Here is a 25,895-nt window from a genome sequence, read left to right on the forward strand (position 1 = left end):
CCTTCTTCTTCTTCTTCTTCTTCTTTTCTTCCTCCTCCTCCCCCTCCTCCTCCCCCTCCTCCTCCTCCTCCTCCCCCTCCTCCTCCTCCTCCTCCTCCTCCTCCTCCTCCTCCTCCTCCTTCTTCTTCTTCTTCTTCTTCTTTTCTTCCTCCTCCTCCTCCTCCTCCTCCTCCCCCTCCTCCTCCCCCTCCTCCTCCTCCTCCTCCCCCTCCTCCTCCTCCCTCTCCTCCTCCTCCCCCTCCTCCTCCTCCTCCTCCTCCTCCCCCTCCTCCTCCTCCCTCTCCTCCTCCTCCCCCTCCTCCTCCTCCTCCTCCTCCTCCTCCTCCTCCTTCTTCTTCTTCTTCTTCTTCTTCTTCTTCTTCTTCTTTTCTTCCTCCCCCTCCTCCTCCCCCTCCTCCTCCTCCTCCTCCTCCTCCTCCTTCTGCTTTATGGACAAAGGCTTGTTTTATTTTAATGACTCATCCATGTGAGGCCACAGCCAGGCCACCATGTACAGACATGAGGGAAGCTTTATTTCTTGGTCTCTTTCTGTTTGGACAGAGTCTGGATGATCTCTTCCTTCTTGGCCCGGAGGCGCTCCTCCTGTCACTTTCGTGCTTCCTTGGTCTTAGACCTGTGAGCTTCAGCCTGGTCAGTCCGTAGCTTCTTGCGGGCCTTGTCTGCCTTCAGTCTGTGGATGTGCTCCATGAGAATCCGCTTGCTTTTGAGTACACGCCCTTTGACCTTCAGGTAGAGTCTGAGATACATATGGCAGTCAATCTTCAATTTCCAGTATCTCCTGAGAAGCTGGTGCAGGATTCTCATCCTTCTCATCCAGGTCACCTTCTCGGGCATCCGGGCATTGGCAGTAGCCTTCCTCTTCCCTATACCCATATGCCTGCCCTTCCGTCAGGCCAAGGTGTTTTTCCAGTGAGCCCACGAATGGACAGTCATGGGCTTCTGGATGATCAGCCCATCTTTGATCAGCTTCCGATCGTGATTTCATTGGTCTCATTGGGGTCCAACCAGACCGTCTTTTTACCACAGCAGAGGACACTAGAGGCAAGCCTCGTCTGAAGCCTGAACATACTCACACCTGCAGACGCAGCACAAAAGGAGAAGGGGGAAATCACTTCATTTCTTTGGTTTCTTTCCATTTTTTTCTTTAGTTTTTTTTTTTCTCATCTTGGTTTATTTTGTGCTCAACAACCCCTTTGTAGGTTTCTCATACTCAGTTTCATGTCAAAAACAAGTCTCAACAACCAGGATGACCTGCCTACTGAGGGAATACTCTGCTGTTCCCCACGGCATTGCTGACCTGTAGTCTGTGTGTAGAGAAATCCTGATCACCACAGTAATTTCCTTAGGTCAGTTCTTCCTGTCTTGTCCAAAGACTTCCCATCCCTGGGTTCTTTTGCTGACCTGGTGAGTACCAGAAACCCAGTCCTCAAGAACAACCAAAATAAGAGCTGATGGGACATGTCTCCCCAGGGTGGGGCTCTAAGCACTCCCTCAGGTCATCTAGGATCCCGAATGAGCCCCCAAATTAGTAGGAATAAGTTCAGGGCCATAAAGAAAGATACCACCATTCCTACTATGGTGTCTGGACAAAGGAACGTAACTCATGATCGAGAGAGTGTGCTCAGGGGAGCAAACACACTGAGGCAGAAAGTGTGTTTGGTTTTTATTCTAAGTCAGGTAGTGACTATGTCTTTCCCCCATTGGCTGGAGTCCAAGCTTACAGTTTTAATTCAACTGCCTAGTCTGAGAGGAATTGGCACACAGGAAATTAAGGACAAAGGGGTCACTGTTTCAGAGAAAAAGGGTCACTGCTCCAGGCAATCAAATTCCTAGATTACAGTAGGAAGCCTTTGCCTAAACAAAGGTTTTACTGGGAGTGGGGGAAAGTTAAAACATTTGCACAAGATTCTTACAAGGTGAGGAAAATAAGATTTATTCCTGAACACAAGTTACATAGTATTTTGATAGAAAAGACCAATTTTTGGGGTTGGGGATTTAGCTCAGTGGTAGAGCGCTTGCCTAGCAAGTGCAAGGCCCTAGTTTCAGTCCTCAGCTCCAAAAATAAAATAAAATAAAATAAAATAAAATAAAATATAATAGAAAAGACCAATTTTTGCTGGATTCTTACGGTGTGGAGGCTCCATACTGCAAAACTAAAACTAAAAAACAGAACTGCAGTATAAGCCACCTGTATCACTCCCAGATAATGCATGAGAGTCTCTACACACAACATAGAAACAATCCGCCCACTCACATATACACAGTAACACTTATTCAGTTACCCACAATAGCCAAGACACAGAATAAACTTAGACACCCATCATCCACGTGAGCAGAGAAACAAGATGCACACATAGTAATACAACAAATTAATAACAACAATATTAATAACACAACAGAATGTTAGTATTTATCTATAAAGAAAAATGAAATCTGGGGGTTGGGGATTTGGCTCAGCGCTAGAGCACTTGCCTTGCAAGCGCAAGGCCCTGGGTTCGGTCCCCAGCTCTGAAAAAAAAAAAAAAAAAAAAAAAAAAAAAAAGAAAAGAGAGAAAAATGAAATCTGGACTGGCAATATGGCTCAGTGGTTAAAGGCAGTTGCTGCAAATCCAGACAACGTGGGTGCAATCCCTGGGACCACAGGGTGGAAGAGGAACAAGTTCTTCAGGTCATCCTCATGTACGTACGTACGTATACACACACACACACACACACACACACACACACACACACACACACAAAGACTGACACTGTCTCCTGACCTGTGCTCACACTTACACACATACATATACGCAGAAGATAAATTTTTAATGCCATAGATACCAATAGGATGCCCCAGAAGGGAAACCCAACTAGGATGGTAACAGAGGAGAAAGACGATCTAAAGCGTATCTTAAAAGCTTACCTCAAAAGAGAACGACAAAGGAGTAGGGGAAGCTCTGAGTGGGTAAAGTCCCTGAAGGTACATTTTGACTCGGTCATGACCTGTCCAGGACTCCAATGCCAACTGGCTCATAAAAAAAATTGGCAAAGCCATCACCCGTATGGGCCAAGCTCCGGAGAAATAATGAAGCTTTTCTGGAGAGTCCCAAGTATGTATGTTTATGAATGCTTGATCAGTGTATGCAGACGCTAGCAACCATTAGCCAAGCTTCTTCCTCCAGGTTGTTTAAGCCTGAGACTGCTCACCTACAGACATCTACAGACTAACTGGCCCCCTCCTCTGCTCTCAGAACCCAAGTCGCAGTGGCAATGTTAGAGAAGCCACCTGACCCACCCTTCACTGTACCCGCGTCTCTTCCGTCTGCCCTTCATCCCTCCCTTCATTTTCCCAGCCAGGGTTCCGGGACCCAAGCCGTGTGGTCCACTTTGGGGACAGAAACACTGTGCTAGCTTTCCATTACTGTGACAAAATACCTCAGAGAATCAACTTCAAAAGACAGTCCAAGCGTACAAAGGGCTTTCAGATTCGGAGGCTGTGCCCTGTGGGCACACGGCCTTTCCTGCTCTGAGCCTATGGTACGCATCACCTCACAGCAGAAACGTGATGGAGGAAGCCTGATAACACCACGCAGCGAGGAAGCACAGCGTGGAGTTGCTAGCTCCCCAGTATCCCTTCACGGGCACCCTCCTCACAGCCTAACTTCCTCCTACTGGGTTCTGTCTCTCACGATTTCGACCAATAGCATCACAGAGTGGGGAACAGGCCTGCAAAGCTTTGGAAGTCACGCGTCCTACCCTGTACCCCAAAGTCTCGTGCCCCTTTCATAATGCGAAACGCACCTTAGATCAGCCAAAGTTTTAACCAGTTCAATGTCGCTCAAAAGATCAAAGGGAAAGTTCTCTCGGACATGCAAGGCAAATTCATTTATAAGCTTTGGTAAAAACCAAAAACAAATTACACATCTCAAAGATACAGCATAGTACAAGTTTCCCCAAGGGAGGGAAAGGGACCTGGGCCAGAGGAAGCTCAAAGCCCAGCAGGGAAGTAGATCCTGTAACTACGCTTCCAACATCCAAAGCACAGTGATGTAAGCTGGAAAGGCCTTGTACAACCCTCACCTGTAAGCCTCCTGGCTGCAGTCCATTCAGCCACTCTCTTGGGCTGGCTGTGCTTTCTGCCTGGCTCGCCCCTCAGCAGGTATTCCACACTGCTGGCGTCTAACATGCTGGGTCTCCAGGACTGCTCTGGCCTCCCACCTCAGTCTTAGGAATTTCTTATAGGACTTCAACCTTACCATACACAAAATAGTCACGGGGGAGCTGCAGACACCGGTCCTGTGTAAGAGCAGTTCCAGCTCTTAACCACTGACCCACTTCTCCAGCCTCCCAATGATCAACATTTTAAAAGTTTATCTTGGGGCTGGTGATGTGTCTGCAGGTAAAGGAACTTGCTTCTGTGCCGGATGAGGCAAAATTCCATTCCCAGGACTCCACCAGTTGTCCTTTGACCTCCACACATGCTCCACGTGTCCTAGACACATATGACAGGATAAAATGATTTTCTAAAAGGATCTCAGCTACTGGGTTCAGCCCCTGGCCATGTAGCACAGTACAGCACGGCAGAAGTGAAAATGTGCACAAGGAGGGTGGCAGTGACAGGCACCCAGCCACCTCATGGCCTCACTTCTACAAGGCTTCATGTCTTAAAGGCTCTGTTACTTCCAAAGTACCAAGTCTCTAACACGTGGGCCCTTGGGGAACAGTCATCCAGATGACACTGTCAGGTACGAAGAGGGGACACACAATCAATCATGTTTAGCTAACCTTGAACTAATGAGGCATTAGCCAAAAGATACACACCTGAGGAGCCTTGGGCTGGAATCCACACACATCCTCTGCTCTGACAAACGGTGGATCCTGGCTCAGCTCCGAGTGGCAGCCCATAACTATAAAGACTCCAGTTGGGATAGCTGCAAAGGCACTGCAAAACCAGGAAATTAGAGTCATCCAGGAAGGGGAGAAAACTTTGAAGAACGTGCAAACAAAGGTATCTGAACTCTTGAGAAGCGTGCCCTTTGGCTATAGACTGGGTGGCTTGACCACACCTTCAGTGAGAGATGAAGAACAAGAGTGAGGCTTGAAGCTTTGCTCATACTCATCACTGAGCAGTTACAGGATCTGCTTTAGCCCTGAGCAACTGAGGGGCCTGGGCTTGAGATCATAGCCTGGGTTATTATCACTGTGCCAAGACACAAGAATGAAATGACAAGAAATGACTCATAGATAGGTCTAGGAATCAGAAGTACTACAATTGATCATGTTAGAACATATATTTTTACATGCACTCCACCCCTACATATAAACACTGCAATGGTTTGAATACATGCACCTACTCACACGTGTACTTAGCTACCAGTTGATAGGCTGTTGGAGAGTAATCTCGTGGATTCTGTCCTCATCAACGAGCTAATCCCTTCATGGATTCGTGAAGGTATGGTATCATGAAGAAGGGGTAGAAATAGAAGGTAGGTGTGTATGTCCTCAATGGTAGTGCCTTGCCATCATGGCAGCAGATCGCTTGGAGGTGTGTATGAGAGATGTATGTGTGGCCCTTCCTTCGGCCACAAACGCTACAATGTGATCCTGTCACCATGAAGTTCTACTTCACCGTGGGAACAAGCAACTGACACCTCCAAAACCAGGAGCCAAAATACTTCTTCTTTAGTTGTCTTGCTTAGGTATTCTTATCACGAATAATGAGGAGGTCTCAGACACACGTTTATTTGCGTGACTAATTTCTGGCACTGGCTATGACATCCTAGTAACAATGAGAAATCCAGCTTCATTTTTCACTTCTTAATGACATCCCTCCTTAGCTCCTTAGAGAGAACAAGGGGTCTGGAGCTGGACAGGGAGATGCAGAAACCCCTGGTGCCAGAAAATAAGGAAGAACTCCGAAAATTATTAAAAGATGTCGAAGGCCTGAGGAACTAGCTTGAAGGAGCTTCCCTGGTGAGCATCAAAATGAATGACAATGACTTAACAAAGGGGACAGGTCTAAGCTGACACCAGAAAGGGCAGACAGACAAGGAGACAGTGCTACCTCCCCTAACAGTCACAGACTGATGCGGTGCTAGAAATCTCCAAGCAGCTCAGCGACTGGGAAAGCTCCAGCAATGAACCCAAAGCACCAGGGGAAGCGCTTCCTGGTGGACAGGGCTGAGTGCCCCAAGCACCAATGATTAACCACAAAGGGAAAAGAGTCACCTTTGAGGCCACATGACTGATCACCAAGAACAGGGAAACCTACATCATGTACTCTCGATTTAACTCTAAAGGGGCAGTTATTACCTCAAACTAAACCTCAGGAAACAGCCAGACAAATCCAAATTGAGGGACTTTGGAGGGTAAAGTCACCTGCCACTAAGCCTGAGTTTGATTCCCAGATCCACATAGTGGAAGGAGAGAACCAATTATTGCAAGTTGTCCTCTAACCATATACAAGAGCCATGACAGTTGCTTCACACACACACGCGCACGCACGCGCACACATGCACGCACGCACGCACGCACGCACGCACGCAAAATAAATGTACAGCATCAACAACTGGAGACTCGTACAAGGCACATGATATAATCCTAGTAACAAGTTACAACCATTTCCATAACGAAGGTGTTTTTTTTTGTTTTTTTTTTCCGGAGCTGGGGACCGAACCCAGGGCCTTGTGCTCGCTAGGCAAGCGCTCTACCGCTGAGCTAAATCCCCAACCCCACGAAGGTGTTTTGAAATGTAGGAACACCTTCCGGATCTAGAAATCACACACGTCAATGTTGGATATTGCATCTTACTGAGGATCTATTCTTCTAGACAAACTGAGATCACAGACACCTCCTTCAATCATCAACAAGTCCTAGGGAATCAGGGCCTACTCTACCATGAACAGTAAAGAAACCGAGGCCTGTGAAAGCAGCTGCTTCAAAGCCGTATTATCTTATGCAAGCATTGAATTAATTCCTTGGCGGGGAGGACAATACACAGGTATGTTGCATTAATCTGTTTTTATTACTAGTGATTTTATTAGTGAAATCCTAAAAGCAAATCAACTTTATGAAGAAGTTTAGGGTTTGGTTAGTTCATAGTTCTGAGGTGTGATGGCAAGGCACTACCATTGGGGACGTTCTGGTGACAACCCTCCTGGTGTATCACACCATAGAGCATGCATGGGGGTGGGGGGATATCGAGACATCACACAGCCAACAAGCAGCTGAGGAAAGACCTCAGCCTCTTGGGTAGCACAGATCCCAGCCCAGCTGACCTCAGCACCTCCCACTATATCTCCCCTCTCACCACTCCACACGGAATCCAAGTTCCCACACGTGGACCTCTGAGGGCCACATGAATCCTAACCACATTACTGTCAGCCAGAACCAGATCCAGGCAACTACAATTCTGGTTCCCTCCTCCCCGTTTTTTTGGTTTTCTTGTGTAGATTGAGATTTTTACTATAAAAATGAAATAGTTATTCAGAAAGCACCAGTGAAGATTTTAATAGAGCACATAATTTTTCTCCAGGCACAAGAACTCTTTATGCAATTCAATCAGTGTCCAAGGTATGTAGATCCGTTCTTTCATGATTGTAGAAGGCAGGGGTAGGCTGCAAAAGGCCAGCTTCTCCACTGTTGCTCTCTTCTTTTGATCTCTTCACAGTGGGACATTGGCATGCTTCCTCCAAGGACGATGGACCTTCTTGCTGGCCAGGACTTCCAGGTCACAGCATATCCGAGCACGAGTAGAGGACGGCTGGATGATGTCATCCACGAACCCTGGTGAGTCCAAGACAAGGCCATCACTGTGTGTGACTGAAGTCAACCATCCCAGCCACAGCGCAGCCCCATGGGCCAACAGTGCGGGCAGCGCTTGACTGGGCAGAAACACCAGGCTCTTAAAACTCTTAGGACCCCTGAGGCCTCCCTGCTCTTCCAGGCTCCCAACCTCTGGCATAAAGCATTAGGCAATGCAAGGAAAATGTGGCCTCTCCTGCATCAATCCAGGGCCTCCACCCTGCCAGGAGAGACACGATAGGAAATAAAATTAAGAAAACATACACAGGGCTGGAGAGATGGCTCAGCAGTTATGAGCACCACTGCTCTTCTAGAGGGCCTGAATTGGGATCACTAAAGCTGCACCAGGCAGTTCAGAACTGTCTCTACCCCCAGCTCAAAGGGAGCCGATGCCCTCTTCTGGCCTGCGCAGGCACACACACACATCATACATACACAGACAAATACATGATAAAACAAAAAGTTTTTAAAAAACCAAGAAAACCACTCACAACTTCTCCATCCCTGCCCATGGGTCCTTGTACAGTCAATCTTGCTTCCTCCATGGGGTCTTCCTGCCCTGGTGACTAGCATTTACCAATACAATGTGACAAAACTTAACACCAGGAATTCCCAAGTCCAGGCGTCTGGGCATAAGCTCCCTTCCTTTTTAGCTATTCTTGGACACCAAGAACTGGCACAAGCCTGGACTAGTCTAGAGAAGTGAGGAAGGACCAGCCAGCGGCCAACATTACCTTGAAAGGGTAGGGAGGCTATCTTGGACTGTCAATCCAGCAGCTGACTGCAACCATGAGAACCCCAGCAAAACCCAAAGAACCAGCTAGCTAAGCCCAGAACACAGTGAGAGGAAGAGAGGTGGTCTGGGGTGGGCTGGATGACTGGACCAACACCTAAAAACAGCACACTACCAGCAGCCTGCATAGGCCTACTGTGCAGACCCAACTCCTCCTGCCCAGGGATAGCCCCATCACTCCCCAAGGAACAGATACAACTACAAAGACAAAAGGCAACTGTGTGAGACTTTCTAGAAAGAACAAGCAAATGACTGGGCAGATGGACAACACCTGGTCCCCACCAGACCCACCTCTCACGGCTGCAGGGAAAGGATTGGCAAACTTTTCCACATACTCTGCCTGGGCGGCTTCCACGTCTTGGTGTCCTTTGAAGATGATCTCCACGGCACCCTGTCAGAGAGAAGTTAAGGTTTCCCCAGAGTGGGATCCCAACCCAGGCAGAGCCAGCAACTCCCTGTCACTCTGTGTGATTGCGAACTTCACAGCGAATCGGAGCAGAGAGACAGGCCATGCACGGGCAGGATGTTGGGCTGTGGCTCCAGCCCCATCCCTCTCCCTGTGTTCCTCGTCGGTCAGTGAAGCCAGGAGGCTTCACCTGTTCCCCGCTAAGTGCTGTTTCTTCTCCTTCACTAGCCCTGGGCACACAACACCCTCCTCGGAAAGCATGCGTGGGAGGCTTGGCCCTAAGTGGGAGCACTTGTCAGTCATCTCTGGAGGGCTGGGAGTTACCCAGCGCAACCCTGACAGCTCTTTCAACGCCAGGAAGCGTCACCCAAGACAGAACCACAGTTTAGCTTCTACTGGGCAGAAAAGGGTGGCTTTGGGCACGCCAAGGGATCCTTTCCTCTGCCCTGAAGACCAATGTGCCTGCTGTGGGAGGACAGGGGGAGGACGAGGGGAGGACGAGGGGAGGACTGACTAGAAGAGACTTCACTCCAGGCCTGGCCTAGTCTCTTTCCACAGTTATCAGGAGAGGTGCCAGGCCCAGGAACGTGAGGCTCAGTGTCCTTACCTTTGCACCCATGACTGCAATCTCAGCTGTGGGCCAGGCATAGTTGGTATCACCAAGAAGGTGTTTGGAGCTCATGACATCATAGGCACCTCCATAGGCCTAGAACAAACCCAAACGCTGAGCGTCAGTGCCAGGGACAAGCACATCATGTCCCCAAACACTGCAGGAAGCCAAGGGAAGCAGGGCATGTCCTACTGACCCTGCAAGGCTAAGGTTCGGGTGACCCTTTATAGTACATGCCATGGACACCTCTGCAACCCAAGTGCAGGACTGGAGAGCCCTGGAGACATCTCACAGGAGTAAGCGGGAGGCACTGACTAGAAGAGATTCACTCCAGGCCTGGCCTAGTCTCCTTCCAGCCCAGGTCACACTTAGGCAGACCACCTCAGCCATGCTGCTGGGAGCGTGGGAGCGATCAGCTCTGAGGGGAGGTCCTCACCTTCCTGGTGATGACCGTGATTTTGGGCACGGTGGCCTCGGCAAAGGCGTAGAGCAGCTTGGCACCATGCCGGATGATGCCTCCATATTCCTGCGCTGTGCCTGGGTCATGAGGAAGAGTTAGCAGCTACCGTAAAAGCCCTCACGAGGTCTCAGAGCTGAGACATCCTCGCGGGGCTCTGGGCCTTGAGAGAGTTCCACACACACTGAAGACGACCACCTCTCCCTCCCGACCCGTGTCAGAGACTCACCAGGCAGGAAGCCAGGGACATCAACGAAAGTGATGAGAGGAATGCTGAAAGCATCACAGAATCTGACAAAGCGAGCCCCCTTCACAGATGAATTAATGTCCAGGCACCCTACAGGGAGAAATGTTGTCCATGGTAGGCTCCTCGACAACCTCGGCTCCATCACGCAAGGACATGATAATCAGAGATCCAAAACCTTCGCAGATTTTTAAGTAGATTATCAAGTCCACCAACGCATAAACACAGCGACCGTGAAACAAATAAACCAGTAATAACCCACAGCCGAACTCAACAAAAAGAAGCCAGGGAAGGAGACTGGATCAGGTGGTAAGAGCTTGTCACACGAGTGACCAGTGTGAGATCTGAATTCAGATCCCCGGCACACACATGAAAGTCGGGCACCATGGAGACTTTGTCACAGAATGCCAGTGCTGTGGTGCGAGTGCAGAGACAGAAAGATCCCTCAAGGCCAGCCTCAGTAATCAGTGTGCTCCAGATTCAGAGAGAGACACAGGCCCTGTCCTACAAATATAGAGGTGAGCCATGGAGAAACTTCCTGCATGAACCTCTCGTCTTCACACATATGCACACATGTACATATGTGCACATGCACCCACACATGAACACACACATGCATGAAAACAGAAAATTACTGTAAGAGAAAAGCTTTTCTGTGATGACAACCATGAATACAGAAATAACTGAAATACACAGAAAATACAAATCCATTTCCATTCAGGTTTAAAAACTAGCAGTGGGGCTGGAGAGATGGCTCAACAGTTAAGAGCACCGGCTACTCTTCCAGAGGACGCAGGTTTGCTTCCTAGCATCTACATGGCAACTCACAACCAACATCCAGGGGATCTGAGGCCATCTTCTGGCCTCTGCCAGCACCAGGCACGTGTGTGATAAATAGACATATATGCGGACCAAACACCCATACTCATGAAATATTTTTTAATATGAGTAAGGGCCAGGTACAGCCATGCACACTTTAATCTGAGCGATTGGAAGGCTGAGGCAGAAGGGTCACCACAAGTTTCAGCCCCATCTGGTATAACTGGCAGGTTCTTAGCCAGCTAGAGCCACATAGCGAGACCTGTCACTTCCATACTGGGAGGTGTTGGGGGAGGGGAGAAATTGAATAGTCACAAGTCAAGAAAAAAGTTCACAGTTCTACAAAGGATCATATCCGGGGTACACGGGGAGCCCTTGGTGGCCAGCCAAGGAAATTATATTGTGATATCTGATGGTGAGAGAGAAGCTCTACCAGGACAAGCAGGAATGAGGCCCAGAGCTAAGACGGGCATGCAGGCAGATACAGCAGGCTGGAAGCCAGCCTGGTCTACATAAGTTCCAGGTTGCTCATGGAGACCCACTCACTGCTTTTTGACATTCCACTAGCTAAGTCAACAGGAAACCAGAGAATGGCAGGTTTGGTGGTGCAGGCCTGTAATCCCAGCACTTGGGAGGCAAAGGTAAGTGCTTATTTGGTTTATACAGTGAGTTTGAGGGCAAGCCAGGGCTAACTATAAAGAGATAAACAAACAAAACAACGTCCATTATGCTGCCCACAGGGGATGTAATAAACGCTATGAGAAAACTGGCCGTGTGGTGTGATTTCTGTCACTGCTACTGTTTCTATTAAAGCAGGTCTTGCTGATGCAACCCAGGCCGACCTTGAACTCGGGATTTTCCTGCTTCACTCTACCTGTGCCATGACTACAAGCATGTGCTACCACACCCACTGACAGCAACGCTGACATGTGTGCATGTGTGCGTGTGTGTGTGTGTGTGTGTGTGTGTGTGTGTGTGTGTGTGTGTGTGTGTGTTTCTGGGTAATAGCTCTGGCTGTCCAGGACTTGATTTGTAGACCAGGCCAGCCTCAAACTCACAGAGATGTGCCTGCCCCTACCTCCCAAGTGCTGGGATTAAAGGCATGAGCCACCACACCAGCCTGAGTCTTGTTTTCTAAAGATAAGGAACCACAGTGGATGGAGGCAGTGTGCATAGTCCCCACCCACATGGCACCACTATGAAAGGAGGAAAGTTTCCCCTCAGCCAACTGTGACTCAGATCTGGCTACATCACCCAACGTGAGAGATGCTGTTTGTGTCTCAGGTGCTGACTACTATGTCTATAGTAACTGCTAAGGACACTTGGGACACAAATGAAGACACCAGAGCAATGGAAAGGCATCCCTTAAAAACAGAGAACTTCTAAGCTAAGAAGGGATATTACCTTTACCCCCCTGAGAGTCCAGCTGAAAGGAGCTTTTGAAACATTAAATATTAGGAGAGAAAGACACCTTTGAGACATGCCTTTGAGTTTCTCCCCTGGTCATGGAAGGACAGAAGGCAAACAGGATGCCAACTGTGCAGGAAGCCCTGGTCCCCAAAACCAACCAGAGTTTTCAGGGGCCTCGACCTACCTGAAGCCACGTTGGGCTGGTTGCCAACAATTCCAACGGTCCTCCCATTCATTCTTGCAAAGCCAATGACAATGTTTTTTGCATAATTGGGCATTATCTCAAAAAACTCTCTCTCGTCAATCACCTGTAGGAATAAATTTCTTCTTGAGCTCAACATGATTGAGACAAAAATGCTACGATACTTTACCACAGACAGCCTTAAGATGACAACAGATAGCCCTGCCCAGCCCAGCCCAGCCCAGCCTGCCCAGCCTAGCCCAGCCAGCCAGCCAGCCCTTGCTACAGAGGATTGGGCAGGACCCTCTCACACAGCAAAGCATGTAAAAACAAAACAAAACAAAACAAAACAAAACAAAACAAAACAAAACAAAACAAAACAAACAAAAACCTACGACGTGAATCTGTGAATCTGGCATTAATTATGGTGGTTGGTATGAAACTATTTCAAGCTTACATAAAAAAATCATCATGAATAGTACAAAAGGGTTCTGAGGTTGAGATCTCTTATTGCTCTTACAGAGAACCTGAGTTTCTCTCCTAGCACCCATGTTGGGAAGCTCGCAATTACTTGTAAGTCCAGCTTCAGGTGACCTCCAACACCCTCTTCTGGCTTCTGTAGGTACTGCACTCATGTTTTACACACACACACACACACACACACACACACACACACACACACCATGGATCTTAACTTAGATTCCTCGCTAATATTTTATTATTAGTTCTTCCCACAACGGTCCCTTTTCTCTATGTACAGATAATGTCACTTAAGACTAAGTTACTGATATGCTTTTTATCTGAGTCTCTTATTGTCTAAGGACAGGGACACACCCTGCTGTAATGGCAGTGACTTATAAAGCAGACACTTTTTCACTATACCATCTCACACAAATGTGAGTAGTTGCAGTTCCAGGGATCCAGTCTCAGGTCCCTTTAACTTTTTCACCCATCAGTATTCATCATCCATCATGATATCTAAATGAGTCTCCAGGTGGAGAGCGACTTCTTGTTCAGGTTTGTTTGTGATTTCCTCATGCTTGGAATACCATCGTAACTTCTTTTTTTTTCCCCCGGAGCTGAGGACCGAACCCAGGGCCTTGCGCTTGCTAGGCAAGCACTCTACCACTGAGCTAAATCCCCAATCCCACCATCGTAACTTCTAAGTGGCTCACATTAAATGATGTCAATCTGTCCTGTAATCGTGGGACTTGTTTGGGTTCTCCTCAATCAAATCAATTGTTTTTCCAATCAAATTATGATGAACATTTCTCCTGCTCTTTATCAAAACTGCATCAAAAAATTGATGCCTACTGCCAGGTGTGGTGGTGCATGCCTTTAATACCAGAACAGAGAAGGCAGAGGTAGGTAGATCAATGTGAGTTCAAGGCCATCCTGGTTGACATGGTGAGTTCCTGGACATCCAGGGCTATAGAGACCTATCTCAAACAAAACAAAACAAAACAAAACAAAACAAAACAAACAAAAAAGTGTTCCACTCAATCAGTTTCACAAGATTACTGGTTCTTGCCCGACTCCCTTGCAGCTATGACAGTTGTCAAATGTCTGTCAACTCCTCAATTCCCATTTCTCTTCAATGTTAATAAGCCAACACTCTCATATATGGAATAACATTGCCTCTTAATTTCTATTACTATGGTTTATGGGTAGCTTTGTGCTATGGATTATGTACATTTCCCGCCATTATTTTATGTCTGAGTTGTCCATGTTGGCCTGTTGTTTTTTAATATGCCCTAAAGCGAACCTTACTTTAGTTCTGGAATGTCAGATTCAATTCTGTCTCTTTCCTGCCCAGTTCTGTAACCAGGCTTCTATGCAAAGGCTGGAGTTCACATTTGAGAGAGTGTGCCACTGGGAGGTCATGGCTCACACCTTTAATCCCATCACTTGAGAGGCAGAGGCAAGTGGATCACTGAGTGTGAGGTCAGTTTAATCTATAAAGTGAGTTCCAGGACAGCCAGGGCTACACAGAGAAACCATTTTTAAAAACAAAACAAAAAAACCAGTGTGTGTCACTAATCTGTTATAGAGAACCAAACTAGACAGCAAACACACATTCAACATATGTCTACAAGGAAACTATGACTTGACACAAATATATAGCCAGTCTAAAGCACTGAGTTCATTCTAGCTTCCTAGTTTACCCTTTCCTACCCATAACCCTCATCCTTCCTTCCCCCATACCCTATCCAACACCACAACTCTGACTCCTATGTTCCTCAAAACACACTTATTTAATTTTCAAACACAGCGAAAAGGGTTAGAAGACCCACATGACTAGTGAAACACAAGCCCTTCAGCACAAATTAAACACAGCTAGTTCCGTCCTTAAATTGTCAAATAGTAAAATAGGCAAAGGGCACAATCAAAATTTACTCATCTGTGCCAGGACCATTCCTCAGTGGGAAAGCACTTGTCCTCCATGCATAGGACTCTTAGTTTAATTTCCAGAACCAATACATACATACATATATACATACATACATACATACATACATACAAACATACATACATCTATACATACAAACACACATACATACATGCATGCATACATACACACATACATACATACGTACATATATACATACATATATAACCCTCTAGTCATTTTATGTTTTACTATATCAAAAATTCTTATAGTTTAATATCTCTTTCTCATACCTTTGACTAGACTCACACTGTGATGATTAATCTTAAACTGATTGAACTAATAAACATGTATGAGATTAGCAAACCTCACTCTACAGGTATCTGTGAAGGTGTTTATAGAGCTATAGACCATAAGTACTTTGACCCAAACAGTAGATTTATCCCTTCCTAGTATGATAAGCATTAGTGACAGGGACAGGCGGAAGGTGGGGCCTAGTTGAAGAAAATGGCTTACTGGAGACATGACTTGTGTGGAACCCACCTACGTGCCCACCACCTCTTCCTGTCCGATGAGCTGACTCAGCACATCGTCTGTATGAAGAGCATGAAACCGTGAGACAGAATTCCTTGCTTCTAATTAACTCTGCTACACAAAGTAACTGACTCACCTGCCCAGTCCTCTAAGTGGGTTTCTGGTCTGTGTTTACATTTGTGACAATCTCCTATGTTGTACACAGACAGTGACACAGTACTAATAGTTTCTGCATCGTTGGGGACCACATCTCTTCACTCAGGTCATAGACATCTTCTCACCCTCTTGTGCTTACAAACTGTGGTGTAATATCTCTATGCTTTCATACTCTGGGGACTACACATGATGAACACATTCCAAGACAGTGCCAGCTTCCCCCCAGCAGAGAGTGAGAGGGATGGCTTCCCACAGGCTTGCCAAGGAGAGCATTCGAGCTTGACCTCTAGTCAATTTAATATGCGAGAAATAGCTCGATGCAATTCAGTTTTTTCAAGCCATGGCTGCCCTCCAACTCAGGGAATCGCTTGTTTCTGTAGGGTCTCTTGCTGTTGGCCCTCATGGATACCAGGTAGCCAGTCCATGAGCTTGCAGGGATTCTCCAGTACCCAGCTCCAGGCTGGAGCTGTCGAGGGAATTTCAGACACCTGCTACTGTGTCCAGTCTTACTCAGGTTCTGGGGCTTTGAGCTTGGGTCTCACACTGGAAGGGCAAGAGTGCCATCTACCCACAGTTGCACCAGGATGAGTGAACTTGAATATTCTCTCAAATGCTTTTAGGGCCGTTTTTGTCTTTTCAATGGTTTGTTTTTACATGACTTTTCTATCAATATTGGTCTTCCTTCTTTTTATTTGTAAAAATTTGTTTCAGATATCAATATTTTCAGATATGGAAAATGTTTTCTATTACTTTACTGTCCATTGGCTCTTATACTTTCTTCTATGAAGAACAGAATTAGGTGTTTTTGTTTGTTTGTTTTAGCTGTTCATATGGAATTCTGACTCTCTTGTTTTTACGTTGTTGTTTTCTTATAGACAAGCTCTCACTATGTCGTCCAGGCTAGCCTACAACTTATCTTCTGCCTCATCCTCACAATGCTGGGACCTCGGCCTGCAGGACCATGCTCAGCTGTCCCCCTCTGTCATATGATGTTCAATCTGTTTCCTCCCAAGTGGCCTTCCAGTTGTCACAGCCTCTTTTATTATTAAGAAAAGCAACCTTGCTCCTGGGCATGAATCTATTTTTATCATCCAGTGAAACCCTCCTGGGCCTCTTTCTAGCTCTTGAGTTCCACGCCGCTGGGCTAGCTGTAAAGCATTACCACAAGACACGACTCTTCCCACTTTCCCAGCGATTCACGTGCTTATGTATAAACGTGCCTGGTTCTAGAAAGGTGTTTTTTTCAGACTGCCTTCAAATTATGAACTTAGGAAGGACTGGCATTTTATGCTAACCCATGTTAAGGAACAAGAACATGTCTCCTTTGCCTAAGTGTGCCCCTGGCTCAACTCCTACATCACCCTTTTCTTTATTTCTCTGTAGCTGTGACATATTTAGAATGTTTTCCAGGGAGGGGCCCCTACATTTTTAAAATGAAAACCAAGTTTCCCTAGTCATTCCTGCCATTTTTACTGTTTTAAGACGTAGATTCCTCTGTCACTATCTGAAGCACGGTTGGGAAGTTTTGATACACAGTGTTTTAATTCAATGTTATTGCTACACAGTGTTTTCCTTCAGTGTTAGAATTCTGCTTTTGGTTTCTATTCCCCTTCTTCCTCTAGCAACCGTCTAACATAGTTCTTTCCAGGTAGAACAGTATTCTTTATAAGTTCAAGATATCCTAGATTTGTTTTTATAACTGTTTGGTATACACGTATGTATGTGTACCACATGTATGTATGTGCACTACATGCATGTATGCGTACATGCATGTATGTGTATCAAATGCATGCATGTGTACCAAACATATGTGTTCATGTATGTGTGTACATGTATGTGTGTACATGCATGTATGTGTACCACATGTAAGCATATGTACATGTATGTATGTGTACCAAATTCATGTATGTGTACTAAATGAATGTATGTGTATCAAATGCATGTATGTGTACCACATGCATGTATGTATGCATGTATGTGTGTGTACATATATGTATTGTACCACATGTATGCATGTATACCACATGCATGTATGTGTATCCCATACAGGCAGTGCCTGTGGAACTAGAAGATCATCAGATCCTTGGAGCCAGAGTTACAGATGGCTGTGAGCTGTCATGTAGATGCTGTGATCCAAACATGGGTCTTCTGTAAGAGGAGCACGTATCGCAGCCTCTGAAATATCTGTATTAATCAAGGTTCTATAAAGGATGAGAACTGATATAGACAGATATAGACTAAAAGGGACATTATTAGTCTGGCTCACAGGACATGATCTGGGTATTCCAACAACCTCTGTCTGATGACAGAAAGGCTAAGGATGTGGTAGCTCTTCAGTTCTCAAGTCTGGGTGTCTCCTCTGTGCCAATCTGGTTCCTGAAGAGCTGTGGGGCTTAGGTCTATAGTGAGCTCCTGGACAAGCTGCATTAGTGATGGTCACAGAAGCAGGTCTTGCCAGTGAGAGTGAGGGCAGCAGACAAAGGCGAAGCTTCCTTCTTCCACGTCCTTCATCTGGGCTGCCACCAGAAGGCGTGGACAAGGCTTAGGTTGAGTCTTCCTGCTTTAATAAACTCATTAAGAAAATCTCTCACATGTGTGCCAAGCAGCTTGGAGTTGGTTGATTCCAGATGTAGGCAAGTTGTCAACTAAGAGAAGCCTTCACAGCACCTCTCCAGAAAGTTTTATAACATCTCGTGTGTGCTTGTGTGTGTGTGTGCATGTGTTTGTGTGTTTGTGTGTGTGGTGTATGTGTGTTTGTGTGTGCATGTGTTTGTGTGTGTGTGGTGTGTGTGTGGCGTATGTGTGTTTGTGTGTGCATGTGTGTGTGCTTGTGTGTGTGCATGTGTTTGTGTGTGTGTGCATGTGTGCTTGTGTGTCTGTGCATGTGTTGTGTTTGTGTGTGTGGTGTATGTGTGTTTGTGTGTGTATGTGTGTGTGGTGTGTGTGGTGTGTGTGTAGTGTGTGTTTGTGTGTGTGTTGTTTGTGTGTGTTTGTGTTTGTGCTTATGTGTGTGTGTATGTATGTGGTTTTGTGTGTGTATGTGTTTGTGTGTATGTGTGTATGTGTTTGTGTGTTTGTATATGTATGTATGTGTTTGTGTGTGTATGTGTGTATGTGTTTGTGTGTGTATGTATATGTATGTATGTGTTTGTGTGTGTGTGTTTGTGCGTATGTGTGTATGTGTTTGTGTGTGGTATGTGTGTTTGTGTGTGTTTGTGTGTGTGTATGTATGTGTTTGTGTGTGTTTGTGTGTATGTGTGTGTTTGTGTTTATGTGTATGTATATGTATGTATGTGTTTGTGTGTGTGTTTGTGTGTATGTGTTTGTGTGTGTGGTATGTGTGTGTTTGTGTATGTTTGTTTGTGTGTGTGTGTTTGTGTGTGTGTGTGTGTGTGTGTGTGTGTGTGTGTGTGTGTGTGCCACAGCTTGTATACGGAGGTCAGAAAACACCTGTGGAATTCAGTTCTCTTTACCGTGAGGTCCTGGGGCTCACTCAGGTCATTAGGTTTGGTGGTAGAGACCTTTATCCCTGCAGAGCCACCATACCAGCCAATTATTTGTAATGTTTTTGTTTTGTCAAAATTAATGTTTTCCTTCTGTCTTCATTCAAAATTTTTTATGAATGTTCCCCCAGGAGTTGATAGTAAGATTTATTACCCAAAGATATAAAACAAGCCATGAGATGGGGCAGCCTGACCATGCCTGCTGATTCCTGCACGCTCCAAGGGACTAGAAGTAGGTCACAGCTTCAGGCCAGGGTGAGCCCACAGAACCACTGAAGCAAGCACAGGGATGTGCAGAAGGACTGCCACCCGCAGATGCACCCAGAGCCCAACAGCTGCCTTCACTGATCAAACCAGGGCACAGCTGCAGCATGAAGAGGCACCCCACACACCCTGAGCCTCACACACATTCCCCTTTCTCTAGGGAGACATTGCATCCTGACCAGAAGCACCCAACAGCATCACCCAACAGCATCACCCAACAGCATCACCCAACAGCATCACCCAACAGCATCACCCAACAGCATCAACCCTGCCTCACTCCGGACCAGGATGTGGCATCAATTCTGTGCACCTTGATGCCTTCTAAACACCCTGAGCTCTGCGGGCCCAACCCTCAAGTCAATCTTAAGACATCACTAGCCCCTGCCAGAACGTTTGTCTCGTGGTCCTTGGCCACTGCACTTGACCTGTGCAAACATCGAGACCAAGCACGCTACAACCCACTAAGCACATGCACAATGATGGTGGCCGAGGCTGAGCTAGGGCAGACCAGACAGGACAGGGCAGGACACTCACTGCATGTATGATGTCTAGCATGTTATAGGCTTTGCTTGACTCCAAAGGGACAACTGTATCCAGCTCAGGAACCAGACGGTCACTAGAAAAGAAACAGATGGAGTGAGTGTAGAAACCATTGTCTTCCTGTGGGAGCTGAGAAGGAGAGGACAGAAGCAGCACGCTGACTGTGTCATGAGTCCTCACTGCCCCCGTCACTACGTCACTCAGCAGACCTGAGTGCAATTCTAACACATGTGGGGTTTTTTTATAAAAAAAAGGAAAACATAAGATTACTCCTGACCATAATTCTTTTGCCTTCACCCTTCCTGAATGCTTCCTGTGCAGGAGACAGTCTGGTCTCTAGAGGACACTGTAGAGAACAGGACAAAGCCTAGGGACTCTACTCTAACTTCCTGCAGCATCTAAGACAGAAGAGCAGAGGAACAGGTGGGGCTAGCCCCCCAGAAGGTTCACCAGCCACAGCCCCATTAGGCAGCAAAGTTGTAGGCCCATTGGACACAATCACTACAGACCCGTCACACCCTGCCCTGTGGCACAGCAGGGACACCAAGACAGATCTTGTGCCCATTTCCCTGGAGAACCCAGCAGCTTACAAGGTGGTCTGCAAAACACTGCCCTCAGCCAGACAGTGCACACAAACACATTCCCTCAGGGACATGATTTTTACATCACTTAGGTTGTCCCTTATAAGGACAAAAAATTTTTTTTCCATCTCCGTGTTTAGACAACTCAAAAGTCTTAGCAAAAATTTGTGGTTCTTCTGCCTCTCCCAAAGCTACCCATCAGAAACTAGAGAAGTACGGAAATCACCAACAACTGCTCCTGTCACCAGACGCCTCCATCTCCACCATAGCTGGGTGACAAACTCCACAGCCTGCACCAAAGGTCCTGTCAGGACAGAGAGGCCCAGAAAGCCAGCAAACGGCAAGCCCACGGCCACCCACCTGGGGTCATGGCACTCTCGGATGGGAGCCGGGTCCTGGTTGCTGAGGGGCAGAAAGTTGAAGAATTCACGCAGGTTACACAGAGCATCGACGTCATTGTCGAAAGCTCTGTGGGCCACACCTGAGAAACAGAGAGGAAGGAGGTCCAAGGACTGGTGGTCACCTATGTATGAAGATGCTTGTGGGCTTCTCCAGCTTGGCTGCCACCAACCAAGATGGCAGCTCTGTCCTCGGTCCTGTTCAGGATAGACACCCATGGCCTTGTGGTATTCCTTTGTCAGCCCATACCCTCACGTTCTCTGCACTGTAGGGGAAGATCCTCCACACTTCGCTGCTCTGTAAGCAGTGGGACACTACACTATGCCAGCTCCCCCACAGCCACTCACTGCCTTACTGAGAAGGGTGCTTGGTACACAGTGGGGCTTACTCATGGAGGGAAAGGAATACACCCTTGGCCCTGGTGAGGGGTCAAGCCTAGGGAAGTGTTTGGAAATAGAAACTGGCCAAGCAAGGGTCTAGGCAGAACTCTTCCGGACCATCTGTTTCCAACAGTGCCCCATAGCATCTCCATCTTCAAAGATGCCAGAGGGAGATTTGTATGTGAAACAAATGCAGCCAATCACTCTTCAACCCCACAGCTTTGTGAAAGCAATTGCCCACGTCTGGGTGCATCTCCCTTGACAGCCACAGGGAAGCCCTTGAAGTCCATTCATCTAACATCATCATGGTGAGCCCTAACCTTGCCCATGGTTAAAACCTCAACAACCCAATGTCTGGTGGCCTGTGCTTTCTCACAGACCATTTCACTTCAAATACACTACTTGAGATTCTCATATGTTGTATTGCCAGCCTCTGTCACTAGACGGTAACTGCCCTTCAGACAGGGTTATGTTGTCTCCACAGACATCCCTAGCTCCCACCACAGTGCTTCATACACAGGCACTGGCTGACTATCTGATAAATGGAAAGGAGTATTCTGAACAAGGCTGACTCCTACTATTCAAAACATATTTATAAACTGGCACAACATTCTGGAAGGCAATCTGGCAGATCTTCAAGAGGATCAACAGCTCTTCCACTCGTACCCAAGCCTGTGCCAGCAAGAAATAAAATGTCATACAAAAGCCCACACACAAATGTTTATAACAGGATATTATGTCATAAACACAAACATTTATTTATATATATGTGTGTGTATATGTATATACATATATATATGTGTGTGTGTGTGTATGTGTGTGTGTGTGTGTAGATATATATATTCAAATGTCTATCCATAGATTAACAAGACATATTAGGGCTGGGCCTCCAGGTCAGTGGTAGACCAGTTGTCTAACATGCTGGATGCCCTGGGTGCAGTCTCCATTACTGGGGAAAAGGAATGAAAAAAGTGAATGGTAGCCTACACCTGGAATCCCAGCACTCAAGAAGCTGAGGCAGGAGGATTAAGAATTCAATGATAGCCAGGGCAACTTAGTGCGATCCCATCTCTAAAATAAGAAATTTAAACAATAGTTATACATTTATACATTAGAAAATTACTCCATTGAAATGAATGACAAGCTTGAAAAATACATGGTAAACTAGGTAACAGTGGCACAAGACTATAATCCCAGCAAAGGAAAGACAGTCACTCCAAGTGTGAGGCCAGTCTGACCTCCTTGTGAGTTCCATGTCAATCAGGAGACCCAGTGAGACACTGTCTCAAAACAAAACAAAACAAACAAACAACAACAACAAAAAAAAAACATAAAAAGTTTATCAGTAAAAGAAACCAGTCACAAAAGACTGTTTTTAGATTTGAAAATACAATTTTATCATTTCCTCAGATCTTCTCTCCGGTGCCCATCCCCCACTTCAAAAAAATGTTTTCTGTGGCATCTAGACTTTCAAAAGACATACGCATGCGCCACTCAGATGGATCAACAGGAAAAGGCACCTGTGAGCGAGCCAGACAACCTGAGTTTGATCCCTGGGAACCGCATGCAAGAGGAGAGAACCAATTCCCACCAGTTGTCCTACAACCTCCACATGGGTATTGTGGTGTGCCCCTTGCCAAATTCACACAAAATGTAGTGTACGCACACACACACACACACACACACACACACACACACACACACACACACACACAGAGCAAAGAAATCAATAAAGAGAGACAAGAGAGGGAAATGGGGTAGATATGAACAAATCCCTGACAGACATATACAAGAATGTAGACACAAAAACATTGTATAATATACACTATGAAAAAATTTAAAGGACAGCATCGTTGTATGACCCCACTTACATGAACTGTCCAAAATTAGCAAATACCCAGTGTGGTGATTTGAATATGTTTGGCCTAGGTCTGGCCTTGTTGGAGGAGTTGTGGCCTTGGAGGAGGTGTGGCCTTGGAAGAAGTGTGTCACTGTGGGCGTGGGCTTTAAGACCCTTGTCCTAGCTGCCTGGAAGCCAGTCTCCTCCTAGCAGCCTTCCGATGAAGATGTAGAACTCTCAGCTCCTCCTGCACCATGCCTGCCTGGATGCTGCCTTGCTTCTGCCTTGATGATAATGGACTGAACCTCTGAACCTGTAGGCCAGCTCTGATTAAATATTGTTCTAAGAGTTGCTTTGGTCATGGCGTCTGTTCGCAGCAATAAAATCCTAAGACACCCAGAAATAAAGTTGGCTCGTGACTGTGTATACTTCCAGCAGCTAGAATCCAGGAGGGTATGACTAAAATAACGTTTTCCTCAAAGCCAAATGTAAAAGTCCCAAGATAGCATTGCAGAGCATTCGTTTGCAAGTTCAGCTGAACGTAGATAAGTCACACTTACTTATGACCACCCAGACAGTTCTAAGATCATTTTACAGATGAGGGACCTTGGAGAATCGCTAGCCTAGCATGTGTGTGGCCCAGGGCTATGGGTGTGGGACATTAGTAAGAGCCTACCACTTAAATCTGAGGCTATGATCTGCTAACACTTCTGTGGGTGTAAATCACAGTCTTCCTAGGTAAGTGCTGCTGGCGATGTGGTAGTTTAAAAATAACTTTCACCTCTCTGCACTGCAATGCCTTCTTCTCACCTCCAAAGAGAAGGAAGGCCATGTTCATGCCTCTCACCTGACACAGTGGTGTGGGTCTTGGCACCACCCAGCTGCTCCTGAGTCACGTCTTCATTGGTAACAGACTTCACAACTTCAGGGCCAGTGATAAACAGGTAGGACGTGTCCTGAAACCAGATGTCCACAGTGTCAAAATCAAGTCACCATAGCGACTCAGAGCTCACTTAACCAAGACCACAAATGCAGGGGAGGTGACAGAGAAGAGTGGCAGGAAGAGGCTGGACCTTAAGACTTCTTGAGCCACACTGTGGTGGATTAACTGAGAATGGCCCCCAGAGGCTCATAGATTTGAAGACGTGGTCACCAGGAAGTAGCGCAGTTTGGAAGGATTAGGAGTGGTTGCTTTGCTGGAGAAAATGTGTCACTGGAGTGGGCTTTGAGGAGTCAGACGCCCATGCCAAGCCCAGAGTCTCTCTCTTGCTACTCCTGTGGATCACGATGTGGCTCCTTCTCCAGGAGTGTCTGGATGCTGCCATGCTCCCTGTCACATTGACTAAGTCTCTGAAACTGTGAGCCAGCCCTAATTAGGAACCTGCTTTCCTTCATAAGAGTTGCCGTGGTCACAGTGTCTCTTCACAGCAACAGAATATGGACTGAGACACACACACTTCTCAGAAGAACACTGCTGTCTGCTTCAGTCTCATTACATTAACCCAGGGTCTCGTTATATTAACTAGGTTTGCCTAGTGTGGCAAACCTAGGGTCACAGTAGCCCTGACACACAGTTTGTGTACTGTGTGCTTGTTTTGTAGCTCTTCCCAAGGTTCTACCATTAAAACTTTTAAAACCTCCTGCAACCTCACACTTCCATGAAGAAAGTGAGGCACGAAGACGAGACACAGTGAACTACCTTAAGTGAGGCTGTTTTTGGGAAAACCCGTTAGCCAGTGTTCTGGTATTTCTGAGAGGGCAGCAGGGAAAGGAAGGGCAGGGGGAGAGAAAGAGACAAAGAGAGACAGACAGACAGACAGACAGACAACTGATGGAGCGACTGAGATTCTGACTGGTCATGAGGCCAACACTGCCTCTGCCTTATAACTGCTAGGTTTACAGGTGTGCACCACCATACTGGACTTTAATGTGCAGCTTCTACTTTGTATAAAACATTCATGCAGAAGGAGGGCAATGGAAAGTAAATCTCTATCTCTGATTTCCAAATCTCCAGACTCCATCCTGAGAAGCAGCCACCTCAGGCTCTCATCTGTCTCGCCTGAGACATTCAATACGTGCAAACGTATTTTCTCCTATTTCCTTGAACAAACACTTCTGACACAATTCTTTGGAACAGTGTCCTGTGCATATTATTTCCAACCAAATTTGTCTTATTTTGAAAACAAAACATATGATATCTTAAAAAGAATAGATTAATACTGTAGATTTTCCAGAACTAATTGCCACAGTTTGGCATAATTTAAGTGACCACTCAAATTTCTAGTGTCTTACCAACTAGGCAATCCTGCAGTGAATCTCCTATTCAAATCATCAGTTTGCGTTATTCTGTTTGTGTTTTTAATGGATGGTGTGTGTGTGTGTGTGTGTGTGTGTGTGTGTGTGTGTGTGTGTGATGTGTAGTGTGCATGTGAGTGTGAGTATGGTGTGTGTGTATGTGGTGTGTGTGTGTGAGTGTGTGTGAGTTTGAGTGTGTGGTGTGTGAGAGTGTGTGTGGTGTGTGAGTGTGTGTGTGGTGTGTGTGAGTGTGTGTATGAGTGTGGTATGTGTGTGTATGTGGTGTGTGTGAGTGTGTGTGTGTGTGTG

General features: G+C 46.5%; 1 protein-coding gene and 1 pseudogene across 2 annotated transcripts in view; both read right to left on the reverse strand.

The window, feature by feature from the left end:
* Nucleotides 1-421: 421 nt before the first annotated feature.
* Nucleotides 422-6,620, reverse strand: Rpl19-ps8 (ribosomal protein L19, pseudogene 8; annotated as a pseudogene).
* Nucleotides 6,621-7,466: 846 nt separating this feature from the next.
* The window catches only part of Pccb (propionyl-CoA carboxylase subunit beta), a 50,026-nt gene continuing 31,597 nt past the window's right edge, over nt 7,467-25,895 (reverse strand). The window contains exons 7-15 of one of the 2 annotated variants that reach the window (NM_017030.2): nt 24,139-24,247; nt 21,033-21,153; nt 20,086-20,167; nt 12,709-12,832; nt 10,281-10,388; nt 10,031-10,131; nt 9,592-9,690; nt 8,870-8,969; nt 7,467-7,767 (exon numbers count right to left, since the gene is read on the reverse strand). In NM_017030.2, coding sequence (NP_058726.2) covers nt 7,646-7,767; nt 8,870-8,969; nt 9,592-9,690; nt 10,031-10,131; nt 10,281-10,388; nt 12,709-12,832; nt 20,086-20,167; nt 21,033-21,153; nt 24,139-24,247 — 966 coding nt within the window. In that variant the 3' untranslated portion in view covers nt 7,467-7,645. Of the gene's footprint in view, nt 8,970-9,591; nt 9,691-10,030; nt 10,132-10,280; nt 10,389-12,708; nt 12,833-20,085; nt 20,168-21,032; nt 21,154-24,138; nt 24,248-25,895 lie in introns of both variants that reach the window. The other variant, XM_063264921.1, reaches the window with a different exon arrangement.

The sequence above is a fragment of the Rattus norvegicus genome, chromosome 8 (genome assembly GCF_036323735.1).
Source record: "Rattus norvegicus strain BN/NHsdMcwi chromosome 8, GRCr8, whole genome shotgun sequence".
Taxonomy (NCBI): Eukaryota; Metazoa; Chordata; class Mammalia; order Rodentia; family Muridae; genus Rattus; species Rattus norvegicus.